Source organism: Aquarana catesbeiana, linkage group LG04, assembly GCF_042186555.1.
Source record: "Aquarana catesbeiana isolate 2022-GZ linkage group LG04, ASM4218655v1, whole genome shotgun sequence".
NCBI lineage: Eukaryota > Metazoa > Chordata > Amphibia > Anura > Ranidae > Aquarana > Aquarana catesbeiana.
Window position 1 is genome coordinate 61,167,029 of NC_133327.1, and position 19,816 is coordinate 61,186,844.

Sequence of the window (19,816 nt, forward strand, 5' to 3'; positions counted from 1 at the left end):
GTCTTCTTAATATAATTGAAACTACAAGCTTATTTTGCATTCTATGTTAAATAACGGGCTTCATGGAAAACTGACTTTACACAGCCTACAGTCCCATTGCATATTCCTACATATTCCTAAGATTGCTTTTCACAGCCCCAGTAAGAATCTGTATTTATTCCCTGGAGCAGTCTCTCATCCAGGGTTCCTTAGAAGCTTAGGGTTCCTCCAGAGGTCACTAGTGGTTCCCATAGAACTGGGGTATTTTAAGTAAAATTCACAGAGGTCCAGTCAGTAAAATTTCCTTCCAGCAGAGGTCTGAATATCATGTTGGTACCTATGGCATATTGTTGCGTGTGAAAAACCGTATGTTGTTGCAGTATAGGTTGCTAGCTTGGTGCGGCACCATTTAAAAAAAAAAAAAAAAAAGTCAAGTTCTTTCTCTGTGTTTCTTGCAGGTAGTGCAGCCCACTAAAATGGGCTGACCTACCCACAACGTGTGCATCTAATGCACATGCACAGATCTGAACCCATTCTTACATCAGTGTCCTCGGTCCCCACTGCACATCAAAGTCCCCTACCCCTTCACATCAAGATCCCCTCTTGATTAGTGACCTCAGCTCCCCCTTTACATCATCCACCTCCACAGTAGTGTTCTCACACTTCCTTGACATCAACCCCCCCAACAGTACTGTCCTCTGTCCCCATTTACATCATTCCCCTACATTACTGTCCTCAGCCCCCCCCCCCTCCCCCACACATTAGTCGTCAGCCCTCACAATACAGTCCTCAGCCCCCTTAACATAATGTCCTCTGCCCACCCCCACATTGCTGTCCGCAACCCCCCCCCCCACTTTAATATCCTCAGCCCCCCCATATTACAACCCTCACCTCCACCCCCCCCCCCCCCATTCAGTCCTCATCTCCTTTTCAGCCACCCTTCACACTAGTGTCCTCACCCCCTTTAACTTCACCTCCCACTTTAATATCCTCAGCCCCCCCCCATATTACAACCCTCACCTCCACCCCCTCATTCAGTTCTCATCTCCTTTTCAGCCGCCCTACACACTAGTGTCCTCACCCCCTTTAACTTCACCCCCCCCCCCCCCTCACTGTCTTACCTTATACAAAAGCATATCTGGATCAAGGGCGGGAGTTGCAGGATAGTGATTGGTTACTAGGACTGCTCTTCATCCTAGCATCACCTGCTTGTTAACCTTAAACAGCTCCTGCCCTCCATCCGGAAACTGTCCCGCCTCCTGCTGTCAGCTCTGTGAGGATTATAGAGTGACGGCAGAGGGTAGAAAAGGCTCCAAAATGGCGGGACCACGACAGTCTGAATGGGATGATCTCCTGCCTATGCTGGCCACTACTGTAAGGGGTTACTTTTACAATCACCACCAATGTAATGGGGTACAACAATTTTTACTCTGTGTTTCCTTTCTTGCCATTATGATTATTTGTTTCATTTTATAATTATTTAGTAAATCCCATTCTTTATTCCCTTATTTAATAACCTACTGATTGCACTAATGTACCACGAGATGTAGGTCTGATCATTTCAGTGCGGGTTCCCTGAGGCACAATAACTATTCCAAGGGCTCCTCTGTGGCAGAAAGGTTGAGAAAGGCTGCCCTAGAAGGTGTTAATTAATGAGCATTCATCTGCTATTTTTAAACTGTGTTATGGATTCAGCTAATATTACCAGTAGCACTGCACCTGCTTATGAAAATTGTTCCCTATATGCCTATTACTGTTGATGCTCATTTTTCCAGGATAAAAATACTTACAAGCCCAGTGAATCCTGCGTTCTCCTTTCCTCACCACCGCTTTTGCACAGCACGTCCCTTTCTGCCATCTATATTTTCCTTGTCATCAGGAGCCAACTCTCTCTTCCTGGTTCTTGCATTTGGCCACCTGATGACGTTGCGCCACATCCCAAGCATACAATAACGGAGATCTGACACCGTGACTTTCAGATCACTTGTTGCCATGGTGTCGGGAGATCTCATGAGAGTTTGCCACCTAAAACCCTACAGTCTTCTGGGATGCGTGACGTGGATCGCTGGGGGCGAAAAAGGGCTACATCACACCTGGCCTGGAGGTGGAGGAAGAAGGAAGCATGAGGAATACACAAAAAAAGAAGGTATTTCCAAAAAAATAAATAAATACTATGCAATTATTTAAAATGGAGGTGGAGGAAAAAAAAAAAAAAGGGACTGAGTTCTAAATTTAGTGAAAGGTCCGTTTAAATGGAGCAGAAAAGCCCCGCCTTCAAAGTTTAGCTTGCTGTACAATCTTCAGCACCCGGTGTTCTGCCGAGAAAGTTCCACTCGGCGGATAAGGACCCCCCTCTACTGCGCAGGCGCTGCGCCTGCGCAGTAGGATCCGGCGGAAATAGCCGAAGGGTATAGGTCCAAATCAGCTGTAGACGGCGCCTGTAAGAAGGCCGCTCGCCACGCTTCGGGCACGGCCTCGCTGCGCTCGGCTCTTTTAGATTCCCCCTCTAGGTCCACTTGGATGGTAGGGAAGGAACCTGGACCCAGAGCGCAGGCGCCGTGTACAGCTGATTGTGGATTTTGAGCTTCGGCTATCTCCGGCGGCTGTTACTAGTTCGTACTGCGCAGGCGCAGGGGGGAACTTATCCGCCGAGGGAACTTATTCGGCAAGACTGCTAGATGCCTGGTCCCTCCTCTGCACGCTGTGGTTCCATTCACCGGCCATATGTCACTACCTGACGCAGCTGGGAGGTAGGGGTCTGTGGAAAGAACCACAGAGCACAGAGAGGGACCAGGCATCTAAACTCCTGGCAGAGTGTTGAATGCAGAAGATTCTACAGAAAGCTACATTTTGAAGGCAGGGCATTTCTGTTTTATAAAAAGCAACAGAGGCTCTTTAAAGCAGACCTTTCATTGAGTGTAGAACTCTTTTCTTTCCTCCATCTCCCTCTTAAAAGCGTAACTTCACCCAAAAGTGGACGTTCCTCTTGCCTGCATCCTCCACTGCCACATTTGGCACTTTTATGGGGGGAAGCGGGTACCTGGTTTTGATAGGTATCCACTCCCACTCTCAGATGCGCCGCAGTGATCTGAAACGGAAGTTCAGCCCCCCTCCTTCCCCGGCAGCCTTCTGGGACACATAACAGATCCCAGAAGACTACAAGATCCATTCACAAAGCACAGCGTGGCTCGCCCATACGCTGTAGGAAACTGGCTGTGAAGACTTCACTGCTGTTTCCCTTACGTACGATGCCGACTCCTGCACCCAAAACCGACTGAAAAATCGTCTCAATTGAGGACATCGCTGGATCCCCGGACTGGTAAGTGTCATCATATTAAAATTCAGCAGCTACAGTAATTGTAGCTGTTGACTTTACATTTTTTGGGAGGAGCCTGGAGCTCCTCTTTAAAGTGGTTGTAAACCCATAAAAAAAAAAAAAAAAAAAAAAAAACCTGTAGGACAAAAGGCATAATGACCTAGTATGCATCCCATACTAGGTCATTATGAAATACTTACCTTAGATCGAAGCTGTTGCAGCATTCCCCGTACACTGCTGTGACTGGCCACATGTCTCCCAGGGTTATTTCTGGGCTCCGACGCTGATTGGCCAGAGCCACAATGACGTTACTCCTGTGCATGCGCACGGGAGCTGCTGGTCACAGCACAGGCCCTTTAGAAACGACGTGATCGAGCCATTTCTTCAGTGCGCATGTGCCGATGACGTTGGCACAAGCATATATGGTAAATATCTTCTAAACCGTGCAGCCTTATTATAGGCTTACCTGTAGGTACAAGTGGTGTAACTAGGTTTACAACCACTTTAAGAGGATCATAGGCTACCTGATAGGTATTTATTTTTTTAATAGCAATTCTCTTTAAAGTGGAACTACACTGTATCTGAGCACCACAAACCAAAAACTCTGCTTCTGAATATTAAAATTTAATTAAACTCCCCCATCCATCCATATCTCCATGCTTTATTTTTCTGAGAAATTACTTTGAAAAACTCGGTCATCCATGTCTTTATGGACCTTGCTTTGTGCACTGGTCCAAATCATTTGGTGGAGGGGGGATTATAGTGTGGGGCTGTCTTTCAGAGGTTGGGCTTGGCCCTTTAGTTCCAGTGAAGGGAACACCTAAGGCGTCAGCATACCAAGACATTCTGGACAATTCCATGCTCCCAACTTTGTGGGAACATTTTGGGGATGGCTCCTTCCTGTTCCAATATGACTGCGCATCAGCGCGCAAAGCAAGGTCCATAAAGACATGGAAGAGTGAGTTTGGGGTGGAGGAACTTGACTGGCCTGCACAGAGTCCTGACCTCAACCCGATAAAACACCTTTGGAACAAATTAGAACGGAGACTGCAAGCCAGTGTGGTCCGGCTCAGCTGTGAATTTAGGCCCATTGACTTCTATGGGAACGCTTCTGATTTGCACATTTCATTCAGTTGTGAACAGTAAAAAATCCTGACCTGATCCTGATGCAAGCCGGACCTGATACCGATGCAAACCTGACCTGATCAAAAACTGACCTAAAACGCTGAACAACTACTTTGTCAATTAGCTGTGAAAACGGAGCTTCAATTTGCACCGTACATGTATGAACCCAGCCTTACCGATTCCTGCACCCTTTGTTCTCTTGCATGTACATCCCCCTCGCACATCAGTGAAAACTGAGGCATCATGGGAGTAGAAGAGAGTTATACTTGGATGGCCAACAACGTTTTTGTTTTCCAGTGTCCAATTCCTGCTAAAGGCAACGGCATTACCCAATGTTCCTGATTCTACAGCTCCTGTGTCCCTTGATGAATGATTAGTAAATGTAAACATTTTAATATGCCTAGACTGGGTCCAGGTTCACTTCAGGTAACTTGCGCAAGCGAGAATATTGTACCATACATTTTTTTTTACAAAACTTCAGACAGGCATTGCATAACCTGCTAACTTTTCGTAAATAGTGAAGTATGTAAAAGGAATTGAGTTGTGAAAGACCCTTTAAAGCTACAGTACAAAGGTTAAAAACAAACAAAACAAAAATTCTCACCCAATGCCGACAGTGATTAAGACCAAACAAATGTCTTGAAAACCTTATGACAGGAGACATCCCAGTCACTCTTCACCCAGCGTATGTTCACTGAGAGTGCTGAGATCAAGTATGTTTCTGTAGTACAAGTCATGTATCAGTTATCATTGATAAGAACCCTGTGTTACAAAAAAAAAAAAAGAAGAAATGTCAAATAAACGCCAACTACTACTACCGTCAAACATGAGGGAGGGCGGATGAAAGTTTAAGTCAGAGAGCAAGCCACAAACAGAACGAGCAGAGATGCGTGACGTCATGCTTAGTATGAAACGTTGCCTTCACATCCAACCAAGCTTCTCTTAAAAAGGACAATGCCAATTAAGAGTGAAAATGATCTGTGAACTGCTGATACAATCAAGACAAGCCAGACAGCCAATCCAATTTACTTTACAGTGAACCTGCAATTGCCTCATGCAAAGCAAAACACACGGTTCAATCTTCTGTGAGAGAATCATGTAGGCTGCGGATTTCTTCTTTTGTGAATGCTAGTTTCCTGGCTCCCATGCTGATGCTTTGACTTCAGTGTTGACTAATGGGGCGTACACACGGTCGGACTTTTCGGCTACAAAAGTCCGACAAACTTTTGGCGGACTTGCGGCGGACTTTCTAACGTTGGACTTGCCTACACACGATCACACAAAAGTCTGATGGACTCGTACGTGATGACGTACAGCGGACAAAAATAAGGAAGTTGATAGCCAGTAGCCAATAGCTGCCCTAGCGTCGGTTTTTGTCCGTCAGACAAGCATACGGACGAGCGGATTTCTGGGTCCGGCGGAGTTACGACGTAAAGATTTTAAGCATGTTCCAAATCTAAAGTCCGTCAGATTTGCGACTGGAAAAGTCAGCTGAAAGTCCGGGGAAGCCCACACATGATTGGATTGTCCGCTGGATTTGGTCCGTCGGAATTTTGAAGCCGAAAAGTCCGACCGTGTGTACGCCCCATTAGTAGTTGACCTTCAGCGAGTATAAGGAATTCTGACACTCCTTTAGGCTCGGTTCACATTGATGCGACATAGGTTCTGACTTGTGAGACTCCAAGTCGGATGACATGTGAAATTCAATGTTTTCCTATGACAGCTGTCTTAACTGATACTGCACAAGTGTGTCCGACTTTAGAAAAGGTTCCTGCACTACTTTGGTCCAACGTTAATACAACTTCAGTGCCACAGAGTGTAAAAAGTCACATCAAAGTCGTATCAAACGGCCTATACAGACTGCAGCCCTGCAGAGAGACACTGATGAGTGGTCGTCAGCTAGTGTGCAATTACGTTCGACCTGACCTGCGCTAATTCTGCCTTCCTGTTTAAGATCGAACTTGCCTTCTGATCTGCCTCTGGACCTTTGCCTATCTGTTGTGACCTTGGCCTGCCTACTGAACTCTGCCTAGTGACTTCTGTCTTGTACCTCTGGTGCCCGTCTGTCACTAACCTTGGCTTGTTTCCTCAACGCTGTTTCTGCTTTCTGATTTGGTACCTCACTGCCCGGCTGTTACCACATTGGCTACTGTCTTGGCTATGTTTCTGTCACCTGCTCTGGTATCACGGCATTCCTGCCTTTGGTTCCTGCCCGGTGGTCTAGAGTTGTCTGATCCACACACCTGACAAACGCAGATCCGGTACTGCCAGCAACACTAGAATTTGTGCCATCCCATGTCCTCACATTACCAGTCACCTTTTCCAGGAGTGTTGGATGGGAGATACATGAAAAGCCCCTTCGTCAACTTGGCCCCCACCAGGTATGTGGCAAGCAGCAGATGGGCCTACCACCACACTTGGCCATTTTGCCTGGCTTTTTTTCAGAAAATAGAGACCACCTTTAGAAATAAACTGTCTTTCTAAGCAGTTTGTGTTGTGCAGATACAAACCAGACTTGGAAAGTCATTCAAAAGCAACTCGTCTCCAAAGGAGATCTAGGAAAATCAAGCCATTGTGAACAATGGTAGCCTTAGAACTATCTGTCAAGGTAAACCCCTACCAATTAACATGGATAGATGTAGAGGAAAACCTCTTTAAGCCTCATTTAGACCTCCATTGTTTGGTAACACACAAACCTACTGCTTTAACATGCATTTTTTATGATTTTCTGATGCTTTTTTTAAGCTTCAATGAAGCTTGGCAAACCCCCATGTGTGTGTTGATTTTCTATTTGTTTTAAAAGGATAAGTTCACCTTCTGGAGCATGTTACACGTTACACCCATATTTACGGGTGTAAATCCCCCCCTCTTTTTGACAGTGTGCAGTGGATCATCTCCCTGCATCCGCTGTCACTGTTTGAAAACAGTACAACTGTGCAAGGCTCCACCAACACAGCCGCATCATTCATTCACAGGAGTTTGTGAATAAGAAAACGACAAGTCCTGTATGCCACTGCAGAGGATGGACTTGTAGCTTGAATAGCCCACAAACGTACTGATTAGCACGCTCGTAGTCCATTCACGCTCCCTCCAATAATGTCAAATGGGAAGTGATGATGAGGAGGTTGTCAGATCTGGGACATGTTTAGGTGTAGTATTTGGACTTTTTTTTTTGTGTGAGTTTTTAATGGCTCTGTAGAACCCCTGCTCATAATTTTTCTGGCTTATTGGTACCTCCACTCAACAGATCTCCAGCTTGTCAGTTTCCCGCCTCACTAAATCCCCATGTTTTTGCATCTCCTTAACCGCTCACACTGCTGCTGCTGACGTGGCAATAATTATAGCCCCTGTTGTGCTTTCAAGTAAATTGGGCCATGCTACAACGGTTGTCCAGGAATTAGGGGGTTAACGCAGGAGATGAGGAGGTGATGCAACGCCTCCTTACTGTCTGTCTATTGCCTGCCAGAAAAGTGATCCAAAATAGTATCACGCTTCAGACAACAAAGCAAGTCTAAATGAGGCCTCAGACTTCTATGGGGGCTTTGAGATGCTGCAAAGATGACATGGGGTATATATTCTGAAGCAAACCAAAATCAATAGTGTATACAGGACTGCAAAGAAAAGATTTTATTTAGGGAGAGCTGCTTTGATTGGCATTCATATTGCTTCCAAAATGATGGTCAAATGCCACATTTTAAAGCAAGCGTAAATGAGGCCTTATTGATTCAAAAAGTTGAACCCCCCCCCAAAAAAAAAAAAAAAAAACACCAACAGAATATAAACAAATGATTGCAGCGCTCAGTGAAATATACGTGAATTATAATTAGTGTCCACAAATAATTAGATAAACAATAACTAAATGAAAAATTAGACTTTTCCCACCAAGGTGTCACAGTCTATTGTGTAAACCTCAATGGTAGGATTTCAATGAAATCACGTGTAATTCAAGTGTCCAGCTCAGACCTTCACCATGCAATTGGAAAGCACCCACCATGTCAATCCTTCCCCGTATAGCAGTGGTCTCCAAACTGAGGCCCGGGGGCCAGATGCTGCCCCTTGCTTGCCTTTATTTGGCCCTTGAGACACTATTCCGTCCACTGACACCAACAATGGGGCCTAAATCCTGTTGTTGACACCAACAATGGGGCACTATTCCTCCCACTTATACCATCAAAAAGGCATTATTCCTCCCACTGACATCAACGATGGGGCAGAATTCCTTCTATTGACACCAATGATGAGGCACTATTCCTCTAACTGATACCAGCAATGGGGCACTATTCCTTCCACTGATACCAATGATGGGGCACTAGTCCTCCCACTGACACCAAGGATAGGGCATTGTTTTCTCCCACTGTCCCTAGTCCGGCCCTCTTTAAGTCTGAAAGACAGTGAACTGGCCCTTTGTTTTGAAAGTTTGGAGACCCCTGTCGTATAGGAAAACTGCAAACTCATCACAAAGGTAAGCTGTGTAGATATAGAACAGCACTAAGAGCTTGTTAGATGGTATCAATCATGGTCTCTCTCTTTCTCTCGCCACAAGTGATGGAATAATCCTGATCTCCTCCGCTCCACCAGGTGTCAGTACCAGTATTCACAGCCACACAGAACCAGCAGCCATCAGAGAAAATTCTCATAGTGTAGTCATTTAATGGTGATGCAAAATGTCAATACAATAAAAACATCCACGATATAAAACCAAAACACTGTTACAAATGCAGCTTGTCACACTTACATAAGGGGCCGCCACTTCTGCAAAGGATGGCGGCAGGACCTCTGGCCCTTTACAGTATTGCTCAATGCCGTTTGGCTTGACCGCGCATCTTCAGGAGCCTTCCAATTGGATGGGGCGGGTGCTTTCCAATTGCATGGTGAAGGTCTGAGCTGGACACTTGAAATACATGTGATTTCATTGAAATCCTAACAGGGAGGTTCACACAATAGAGTGGGAAAACTCACATTTTTAATTTAACCGCTTCCGGACCGCCCTATAGCAGTTTTACTGATACAGAGCGGCACCTGTGCGCCAGATCATGTCTATATATGTGATCCGACACTTCCGGGTAGGGGGCGCGCAAGGGCACAACCGGCGGCTCACTTCCATTGTCATTATACACAGCGGAAGCGGGTGCATGCTACCCAATGTTCGCTGGCACCCACCGATCGTTGGGGAGAGAGACAGAACTGCGATCTGCCTATGTTAACATGGCAGATCGCTGTTCTGACGGGGGGTAGGAATGGAAATTGTGTCCGTGCAAAGTAGGGAATACATTCCATCCATTCACCTAGTAAAAAACACCTCACACAGTTCACATAAACACTGGTTAGGCACACATTTAACCCTTTGATCACCCTAGATGTTTAAAGTATAAGCAAGGGTAGAGTGCAGAGGGAATAGAATGCTTGCCAGTTTTTATTGCTCTCTGTGCCCCCATTAGGAAGATTCCCCCTCTCTATTTGTGCTGTTTACCATGATCATTAAAATAAAATCCCCAATTTTGGGTTGTCCCCAGAAAAGTAATAGAGGGGAAATCTTCCAGTGGGGATGCTAGGTCTGTTAACTTGGATTTCTCCAAGAAATTCCCTTAATTTGCAAGGATTTCCTCTCACTTCCTGTTTGGCTATGGGACAGGAAGTGAAGGGAAATCTCCATAATGGCACAGATTATGAAAAAAAAATTACAGGAGTTATACCCTCCCTTACTCCATTTAAAATGAAAAAAAAAAAAAAGGTTTTGCCTATAGTTCTACTCTAACCCCTTCCCAGCCAGTGTCATTAGTACAGTGACAGTGCATATTTTTTAGCACTGATCACAGGTCCCCAAAAAGTGTCAATTAGTGTCAGAATGTCCACCAGAATATCGCAGTCCTGCTATAACACACTGATCGCTGCCATTACCAGTAAAAAATAAATAAATAAAAATATCCCATAGTTTGTAGACGCTATTCAGAGAGTAGTGGTTAATGATTCTTACTCTGAATGGTCTAAGGTTATCTGTGGTGTACCCCAAGGTTCAGTGCTGGGACCCTTACTTTTTAATATCTTTATAAATGGTATTGGGTCTGGGATTGAAAGTACCATTTCAGGCTTTGCAGATGACACCAAGCTATGCAGTGGAATAACGTCCTTACAGGATGTCTCCAATTTACAAGCCGACCTCAATGCACTGTCTAATTGGGCGACTAAGTGGCAAATGAGGTTTAATGTTGATAAATGGTAAGTTAAGCACTTGGGGGGCAAATAATGTGCATCAATTATACATACTAGGGGGGAGTACAACTGGGGGAATCCGTGATGGAGAAGGATCTGGGGGTTTTGGTAGATCATAAGCTCAATAATAACATGCAATACCAAGCTGCGGTTTCCAAAACAAGCAAAGTCTTTTCTTGTATTAAGAGAGGTATAGACTCTAGAGAGAGAGATATATTTTTGCCCCTGTACAAATCATTAGTAAGACCTCATCTGGAATATGCAGTTCAGTTTTAGGCACCAGTTCTCAAAAAGGATATCGGGGAACTGGAGAAAGTACAGAGAAGGGCAACCAAACTGATAAGAGGCATGGAGGAGCTCAGCTATGAGGAAAGATTAGAAGAACTGAATGTATTCTCTCTTGAGAAGTGGAGATTAAGGGGGGATATGATCACCATGTTCAAATACATAAGGGGTCCATATAGTGAACTTGGTGTTGAATTATTCACTTTAAGGTCATCACAGAAGACAAGGGGGCACTCTTTACGTCTACGTAAAATACGGAAAGGTTTCTTCACAGTAAGAGCTGTGAAAATGCGGAATAGACTCCATCCAGAGGTGGTTCTGGCCAGCTCAGTAGATTGTTTTAAAAAAAAGGCCTGGATTTGTTCCTAAATGTACAAATTATAACTGGGTACTAACATTTAAAGGTAAAGTTGATCCAGGGAAAATCCGATTGCCTCTTGGGGGATCAGGAAGGAATTTTTTCCCCTGCTGTAGCAAATTGGATCATGTTTTGCTGGGGTTTTTTGCCTTCCTCAGGATCAACTGTGGGTGAAGGATTGTGTATATGGGATTGTATGGTTTTTTTTTTGGTTGAACTATATGGACTTGTTTCTTTTTTCAACCTGACTAACTATGTAGATATGTAGCTAGAACTTTTGTGCAAACCAACCAATATACGCTTATTGGGATTTTTTTTTTACCAAAAATATGTAGCAGGATACACATTGGCCTAAGTTTATATTTTTAAGAAATTTTTAATTTTTTTTCAATTTTTTTATTGGTTATGTTTATAGCACAAAAAAAAAAAAAAAAACAAAAAAAAAAAAAAAAAAAAAACAGATCAAATACCACCAAAAGAAAGCTCTATTTGTGGGAAAAAAAAAGACGTCAAATTTATTTAGGGAACAACGTTGCACAACCGCGCAATTGTCAGTTAGACCCCTTTCACACTGAGGCAGTTTTCAGGAGTTTTAGTGCTAAAAATAGCGCCTGTAAAGTGCCTGAAAACTGCCTCTCATACCTCCCCAGTGTGAAAGCCCGAGTGCTTTCACACTGTGGCGGTGCGCTTGGGGGATGAGAAAAAAAGTCCTGCAAGCAGCATCTTTGGGGCGGTGGAGGAGCGCTGCACTCCTCCACCGCTCCTGCCCACTGGAATGAATGGGTAGCGCTTTGGAAGTTTCGCAACACTGCACTTTTAACCCCTTCTTGGGGCTTAAAAGCATCCCGCTAGCGGCCAAAAAGCGCGCCTAATCTGTCCTCCCCCGCTGTCTTCTGGGAGGACCAGTAAGGACGCGCAGCGCGACTCGCACATGCGCAGTAGGAAACCAGGAAGTGAAGCCGCTCGGCTTCACTTCCTGATTCCCTTACCGAGGATGGCGGCAACGGCAGCAGCCGAGAGCTGACGGACAGATCAGCTTCGGCTGCTGACATCACAGGCTCCCTGGACAGGTAAGTGTCCATATATTAAAAGTCAGCAGCTGCAGTATTTGTAGCTGCTGGCTTTTAAATTTTTTTTTTTTTTTTTCGGTGGACCTCCGCTTAAGGCTAGGTTTCCACTAGTGCGTCCCCAAAGTCGCGCGATTTTGCCGCGATATTTTACCGCGACTTTTTACCGCGATTTGAAGCAATGCCTGTATCTATGGACCTCAAGTCGCATCAAAGTGGGACCAAAGTAGTGCAGGGACTACTTTGAAGTCGCTGCGACTTGAAGTCGCACAGATATGAACGGTACTCATTGGAAATCATGGGAAACAATTTGTCATGCGACTTTTCAGTCCCAAGTCGCATGAAAAGTCGCACTAGTGGAAACAGAGCCTAAAACAGCGGTAAAGCGCCGCAAAAATTAGCGGCGCTTTACCGTTAACGGACCCGCCGCCCCAGTGTGAAAGCAGTCTTAAAGTAACGCAGTGCCGTATTGCAAAAAAATGGTATGGTCATGAAGGGGGGTACATCTTCCGGAGGTCAAGTGGTTAATTATTGTTTATATGATTATTTGTGGACATTATAATTCACGTATAGTTTACTGAGCGTTGCAATCATTTGTTTATATCATTTATATTATTATTATATTATTTATATCATATAAATAATGTTTATCTTATTGGCATAAATTTATTTTAATTTATTAAACACACACACACACGGCTGAGATATATATATATATATATATATATATATATATATATATATATATATATATATTTAACCCCAAATAAAATGATAGCTCACACGAATGAAAACACCAACTTGATAATAAGATTGAGCTCTTATGGACAGGGTAAGCTCAGTATAAATCTGGAACTAAATGTAAATGTGCTTTGCCAGAACATTATAGATGTCCAGCACAATCACAGTGATGTCTGCTATGCATTCACATAGAACAAAACCCCCTGTACAGCTGAACAGCAGAAAAGCTTTGAAAACAGCATGGGGGTTGCGTGCTGGACCTCTTCAGCTCTTGGTGTCACAAACAATCTCAGCAGAAAAAAAAAAAATCAATCAATCATGTATAAGTATGTATCTATTTACTATAATAAAATTGGACCTAAACTCACATGTCCCTATCCTATAGGGAACATCTAGAAATGTAAAATAAATGTCCATAAATGATGGGTATCCAATTAATGGATGATGCTGCATTGGCTAAATCTCTATTTTCACTCTACCTGTACTCTTTTATACGCACAGTGATGATAGAGGGTGGCTCACTGTCCACCTCATCTATTCATCAAACGTCTTGAATTCATTTTACAGAATACAAGAAGTTTCTAGAAAGGACAAGGATTGTAATATTCACCCTCCTATCCTCTCGTCCTTTCACAGAATGCCTTCTATCGTGTACAAAGACTACACTTTGTGAATGGACGCGGAGGAGAGTGAGTGGCCCACTATCATCACTAGAACAAGAACTGCAATTGTTTATGCCAAAAGCTTGGCATTTACAATAGTATAGTTGCATATATAGAGTGAGTAAAATAAATATTGACCATGTCACCATTTTTCTAGGTAAATCTATTTCTAAAGGTGCTATTGACATGACAACCTATTATGCCATCCATACATACAAAGAAACCAAAAACAAATACGTTCAGAAATTAGGTTATGTGTAATAAAATGACGCAGGGAAAGGCTTCATGCACACTGGACGTTTTTACAGCTGCTCCTAGGGGCTTCAGGCTTTTTTTTTTTTTTTTACAGCTTAAAAATGCCTCTCCATGTTATTATATGTGTCCATGCACATATAGGCTTTCAGAAGCTGTAAGTGGTATAGGCGTTTTCAAGCTGCAAAAAAAAAAAAAAAAAAAAAAAAACCCCATGGCCAGGGTGTCCTGGAGCAGCAGCGTTACGGCTGTAAGAAACGCCTGACGCAGCTAAAAACATACGTTAACGATGTATACAGCTTTAAGCTGCGTCAAGCATTTTTAAGCTGTAGTAGTTGGATTTGGGAGTGGAAAATAGAAAAGAGGGCAGAGAAACACTGCTAAACGCTAATGCAGCTAAATGTGCATGAACGCCAATGCAAAACGATTCAAGCGCGTTTTTGCAGCCGCTTTTTCCTGGTGTCGGTAAAAAAAAAGGTCCCCTATGTGATGAATTTTTAGGTGACAGGTTCTCTTTATTGAGATATGCAGGGTCTAAAAGACCCTCCATGTCTCCTTTGGACTCCACGGAATTTTTTGCAATGCAGATCGCATTAAAAAACATTACATCCCGGCTAAGCTAGCCAGGGACACCTAGATGCTACCGGATTGTGTGTTAAACCCCCTGCTGTACTATGTACGGACCTGGCAGCAAAAGGGTTAAACATTGCACTTCAAAGTCTATGTATTTGTATCATCGGATATACTGTTTAGTACTGATGTTGCTAACATTTCTATGTTAACTTAAAATTTTCTATATTTTATACTGTTTGGCTCAGTAAATTGGTTATGCAAGCTTTTTATGCTCACATTTATTCATTGTTGACTCTGTTTATTTGACTGTTTCATAATAAAAAAAAAAAAAACCTTGTAAAGAAAAAAGTATTGAACACACAAAGAAAGGGAGGTGCTAAAAAGCATGGAAAGCCAAGACACCAGCTGAAATCTATCAGTATATAGAAAGAAATTCTACACCTTGTCAGTGCAAACTATTAAGGATGAGCTCAAGCGTGTTCGCACACAGCACGTGCAGAGCCCGCCAGGAAGTCGGCATTGCGGAGCGCTAATCACAAGCAGTGAGACATTATCCCCATGCGTGGCTGCAGAGATTGGGAAATGTCTCACTGCCTGCGATTAGCGCTGTGCAGTGCCGACTTCCTGGCGGGCTCGGCATGTGCTGTTTGCAAAAACGCCTGAGCTCATCCTTACATATTAATATCAGCTGGTTCAGTCTTACCTGATGGCCTATAAAAAAGGGTGTCTCATTACCAAGGTGTCACACAAGAAACACCTCATGATGGGTGAAAGCAAAAAGCTCACTCAAGACCTTCACAACATTATTGTTGCTAAACATACTGATGGCATTGGTTACAGAAGGATTTCTAAACTTTTGAATGTTCCAGTGAGCACTGTCGGGGCCATATTCTGGAAGTGGAAAAAAACATAATTTCACCATAAACTGGACACAACCAGGTGCTCCTCGCAATTGTCTAATAGGGAACCAAGGCATTCTTAAAACAAATCTACCAGGATGATGAAGATGAAATGAGGGTGGACATTTCAGCAAGACAATGACCCCAAACACAAAGCCAAGGTAACTCTCAACTCTCAATAAAGAAATTAAAGCTGCTAGAATGGCCCGGTCAATCACCTGGCTTGAATCCAATAGAAAATCTATGGAAGGAACTAAAGATCATAGTTCATAGAAGAGGCCCACTGAACCTTCAAGATTTGAAGGCTGTGTGGAAAAATGGGCCAAAAATCACACCTGATCAATGCATGCGACTAGTTTCTCCATACAGGAGGCGTCTTGAAGCTGTCATTACCAACAAAGGATTTTGTACCAAGTATTAAATAAATTTCAGTGAGCGTGTTCAATACATCTTCCCTGTGTCATTCCACATGACTTCATTTCTGAACTTATTTGTTTTGGTTTCTTTATATGTATGGATTGCATGGGTTGTTGCCGGCATGTGGTGAAAATTTCATGTCAATAGCACCTTTAGAAATACATTTACCTAGAAAAATAATGATGTGTTCAATACTTATTTTACTTGCTGTATAGAGCTAAATGAAAATAGGAGTTTTACCCAACGCACCACTCACACATCACCCATCATTTGCGGTCATTTAATTTTACGTTAAAAATGTCCAAAAATTTTTTTTTTTTTGCGGAGTTCAGCTTTAATTGTGCCAAAGCAGTAACCTGAAAATTGTACTTCCTGGTATGTGAGGATGCCTAGGTGCTTCTGTGCCTGAACAATGATAGCAGTACTGTATATGTTACTGTGTCAGAGGGACTGCTGCCTCTGATTGCTATACCTGGGACTATAGAAAATTGTAAATCCTGAGAATGGTGGGCGGGGCTAATCACACTATGCTATTGTGTTAAAAACGACCTTGACCTCTGGAAGGTTTTACCCCCTTCATGACCAGACCATTTTTTGCTATTCAGCACTTTAACTGGCAATTGCGTTGTCATGCAACACTGCACCCAAATGTATACACATTTTTTTCCACACGCACAAATATAACTTTCTTTTGGTGGTATTTGATCACCACAGGGTTTTTTATGTTTTGTTATCTATATCTCTTAAAAAAAAAAAAACATATCTAACAAAATCGAATTTCTTCATAAGTTTTAGCCAAAATGTATTCTGCCACGTCTTTGGTAAATAAAAAAAAATCCCAATAACTGCATATTAATTGGTTTGTGTGAAAGCTATAGCGTCTACAAACTATGGGATATATCTGAAAATTGATCAATTCTGATGTACTGATGGCCTATCTCCTTACTTTTGGAAGGTATACAGTCTGAGGCATTTAGTAAGCTGCGTGGCGTATTTTTTGTAGTTGTCATTTTTTTGTACACATATTTTGGAAAATTAAGGAATTACATTTTTTTTTTTTTGCAAGTCAATGTATAAGGGATAGTTTAAGCTGTCATGAATAGGTTAATTATTCATGAACAGCTTGCTTATGGTTGTGATCTGTGATTGGCTACAGTTAATCCCATGGCACAGGTACCCAGGTACCATGTGATTGCTTTGGGCCAATGACAGATCACAACAGTAAGGAAGCTGTTAATAAATGGACAGCCATTCATGACACGTTGTTTAACCCCTTCGGCCCCGGAAGATTTTACCCCCTTCCTGGCCAAAGCACTTTTTACAATTTGGCACTGCGCCGCTTTAACTGACAATTGCGCAGCCATGCGACGCTGTACCCAAACGAAATTTGCGTCCTTTTTTCCCCACAAATATAGCTCTCTTTTGGTGGTATTTGATCACCTCTGCAGTTTGTATTTTTTTTTAAAACAAATTTCTTCGTCAGTTTAGACCAATATATATTCTTCTACATATTTTTTGGTAAAAAAAAAAAAAATTTGCAATAAGCGTATATTGATTGGTTTGTGCAAAAGTTATAGCATCTACAAACTATGGAAAAGATTTATGGCAATTTTTTTTATTATTATTTTTATTATTTTACTAGTAATGACGGTGATCTGCGATTTTTAGCGGTACTGCGACATTGCGACGAACAGATCGGACACTTTTGACACATTTTTGGGACCACTGACATTTATACAGCGATCAGTGCTATAAATATGCACCAATTACTGTATAAATGTCACTGGCAGGGAAGGGGTTAACACCAGGGGACATTCAAGGGGTTAAATGTGTGTTCCCTCAGTGTGTTCTAACTGTATGGGAATAGGACTGACTAGGTGAGGAGACATAGAAGGAACAAACGACATGTCTCCTCTGCCCTGACAGAACAGGGATGACCAAGCATAGCGATCACACGATACCCGGTTACTGAATACCGGTAAAGCCGGCCATAGATGAGTTGAAAGCCAAATGTTCTGTCGATCAAAAAACAAAAATAGCTCATACGATTGTGCCATAATTTTTTTGGCATGTTGAATCGGGCACTTTCGATTGAATCACAAAAATTGCATGTCACAGCTGTCAAACTAATGATGTGAAAAGCAAACAATTCGACAATCAACAAGAATTTTCACTCGTTTGACTCATCTAAGGTTGGCTTAACCTCCCTGGCGGTATGATTATTTCGGATTTTAGGTGCTGAAAGCGGTACAATTATTTTGCATGGAAATTTGGCGTTTTATATTGTAGGTCTGTAAATCTTAACAATAACACACTTAAATCTGTCCAAACCAGAGTCTAGTAGATATCCCGGGTATGATAAAGTTTGAAACACAAAAACATAAATTATAATATAATAAATAAAAATAAATAATAAAAAAAAAAAAAAAAAAAAATAGTAATAAAATAAATTTCCCCACAATTCACTATCGCTCAATTCTGCAAGTGTTCTAATTTACTATCGCTGTTTTCTAGCTGGTCTAAAGCCACTTTTGACGTAAAGGGACACTTTTTGGTTGCTATGGACAATCTCCAGTTTCCAGGCAGAAAGAACAGTGTATATCATGTAAAACTGCATGCAGGGCATGGGCCAAAGCACTGGGGACAAAAGGGATGTGAAATCATTTCATACAGTACTGTAATCTGTAAGATTACAGTACTGTATGTGTTATGATTTTTACCTTTTTTTTAATTTGCCGCCAGGCTCCGCCCCCGTGCGTCACGCCGCTCGCAGGGAACGGAGCCTGGCACAGAGAGGCTTCGGAGGAGGACGGAGTCCTCGGACACTGCGGGTGACATCGCAGGATCCCGGGGACAAGGTAAGTAAAGCCGCCCCAGGATCCTGCAATGCGATCCCGAGTGTGGCTCGGGGTTACCGCTAATGGTACTGAATTTTAACCCCGAGCCACACTCGGGAATACCGCCAGGGAGGCTACCAGTATTCCGCCGTGTTTGATGAACAACAGTCACAGGATGAGCGCTCCTAACCCAAAAGAGCCTCAAACACACACACATACACACACATACACACACAATATCTCACAAAAGTGAGTACACCCCTCACATTTTATTATATCTTTTCATGTGACAACACTGAAGAAATGAAACTTTACTACAATGTAAAGTAGTGAGTGTACAGCTTGTATAACAGTGTAAATTTGCTGTAACCTCAAAATAAATCAACACACAGCCATTAATGTCTTTTATTAGTGAAAATGTCCAAATGGGCCCAATTTGCCATTTTCTCTCCCCAGTGTCATGTGACTCGTTAGTGTTACAAGGTCTCAGGTGTGAATGGGGAGCAGGTGTGTTAAATTTTGGTGTTATCGCTCTCACTCGCATACTGGTCACTGAAAGTGCACCATGGCACCTCATGGCAAAGAACTCTCTGAGGATCTGAAAAAAATAATTATTGCTCTACATAAAGATGACCTAGGCTAAAAGAAGTTTGCTAAGACACTGAAACTGAGCTGCAGCACGGTGGCCAAGACCATATAGTGGTTTAACAGGACAGGTTCCACTCAGAACAGGCCTCGCCATGCTAGACCAAAGAAGTTGAGTGCACGTGCTCAGCGTCATATCCAGAGGATGTCTTTGGGAAATAGACGTATGAGTGCTGCCAGCATTGCCGCAGAGGTTGTAGGTGTGTGTGTGTGTGTGTGTGTGTGTGTGTGTGGGGGGGGTCAGCCTGTCAGTGCTCAGACCATACGCCACAAACTGCATCAAATTGGTCTGCACGGCTGTCGTCCTGGAAGGAAGCCTCTTCTAAAAATGATGCATAAGAAAGCCCGCAAACAGTTTGCTGAAGACAAGCAGACTAAGGACATAGATTACTGGAACCATGTCCTGTGGTCTGATGAGACCAAGATAAACTTATTTGGTTCAGATGGTGT

At 42.9% G+C, this 19,816-nt stretch overlaps 1 protein-coding gene across 3 annotated transcripts in view; it reads right to left on the reverse strand.

Annotated features, from left to right (window-relative positions):
* PLA2G7 (phospholipase A2 group VII) overlaps positions 1 to 19,816 on the reverse strand; it is a 109,082-nt gene that overhangs the window by 44,309 nt on the left and 44,957 nt on the right. Inside the window, exon 2 of one of the 3 annotated variants that reach the window (XM_073625256.1) lies at positions 5,025 to 5,182. The exons of the other annotated variants lie outside the window; for them this stretch is intronic. Coding sequence (XP_073481357.1) covers positions 5,025 to 5,084 — 60 coding nt within the window. The 5' untranslated portion in view covers positions 5,085 to 5,182. The remainder of the gene's footprint in view (positions 1 to 5,024; positions 5,183 to 19,816) is intronic. 3 annotated transcript variants of the gene reach the window in all.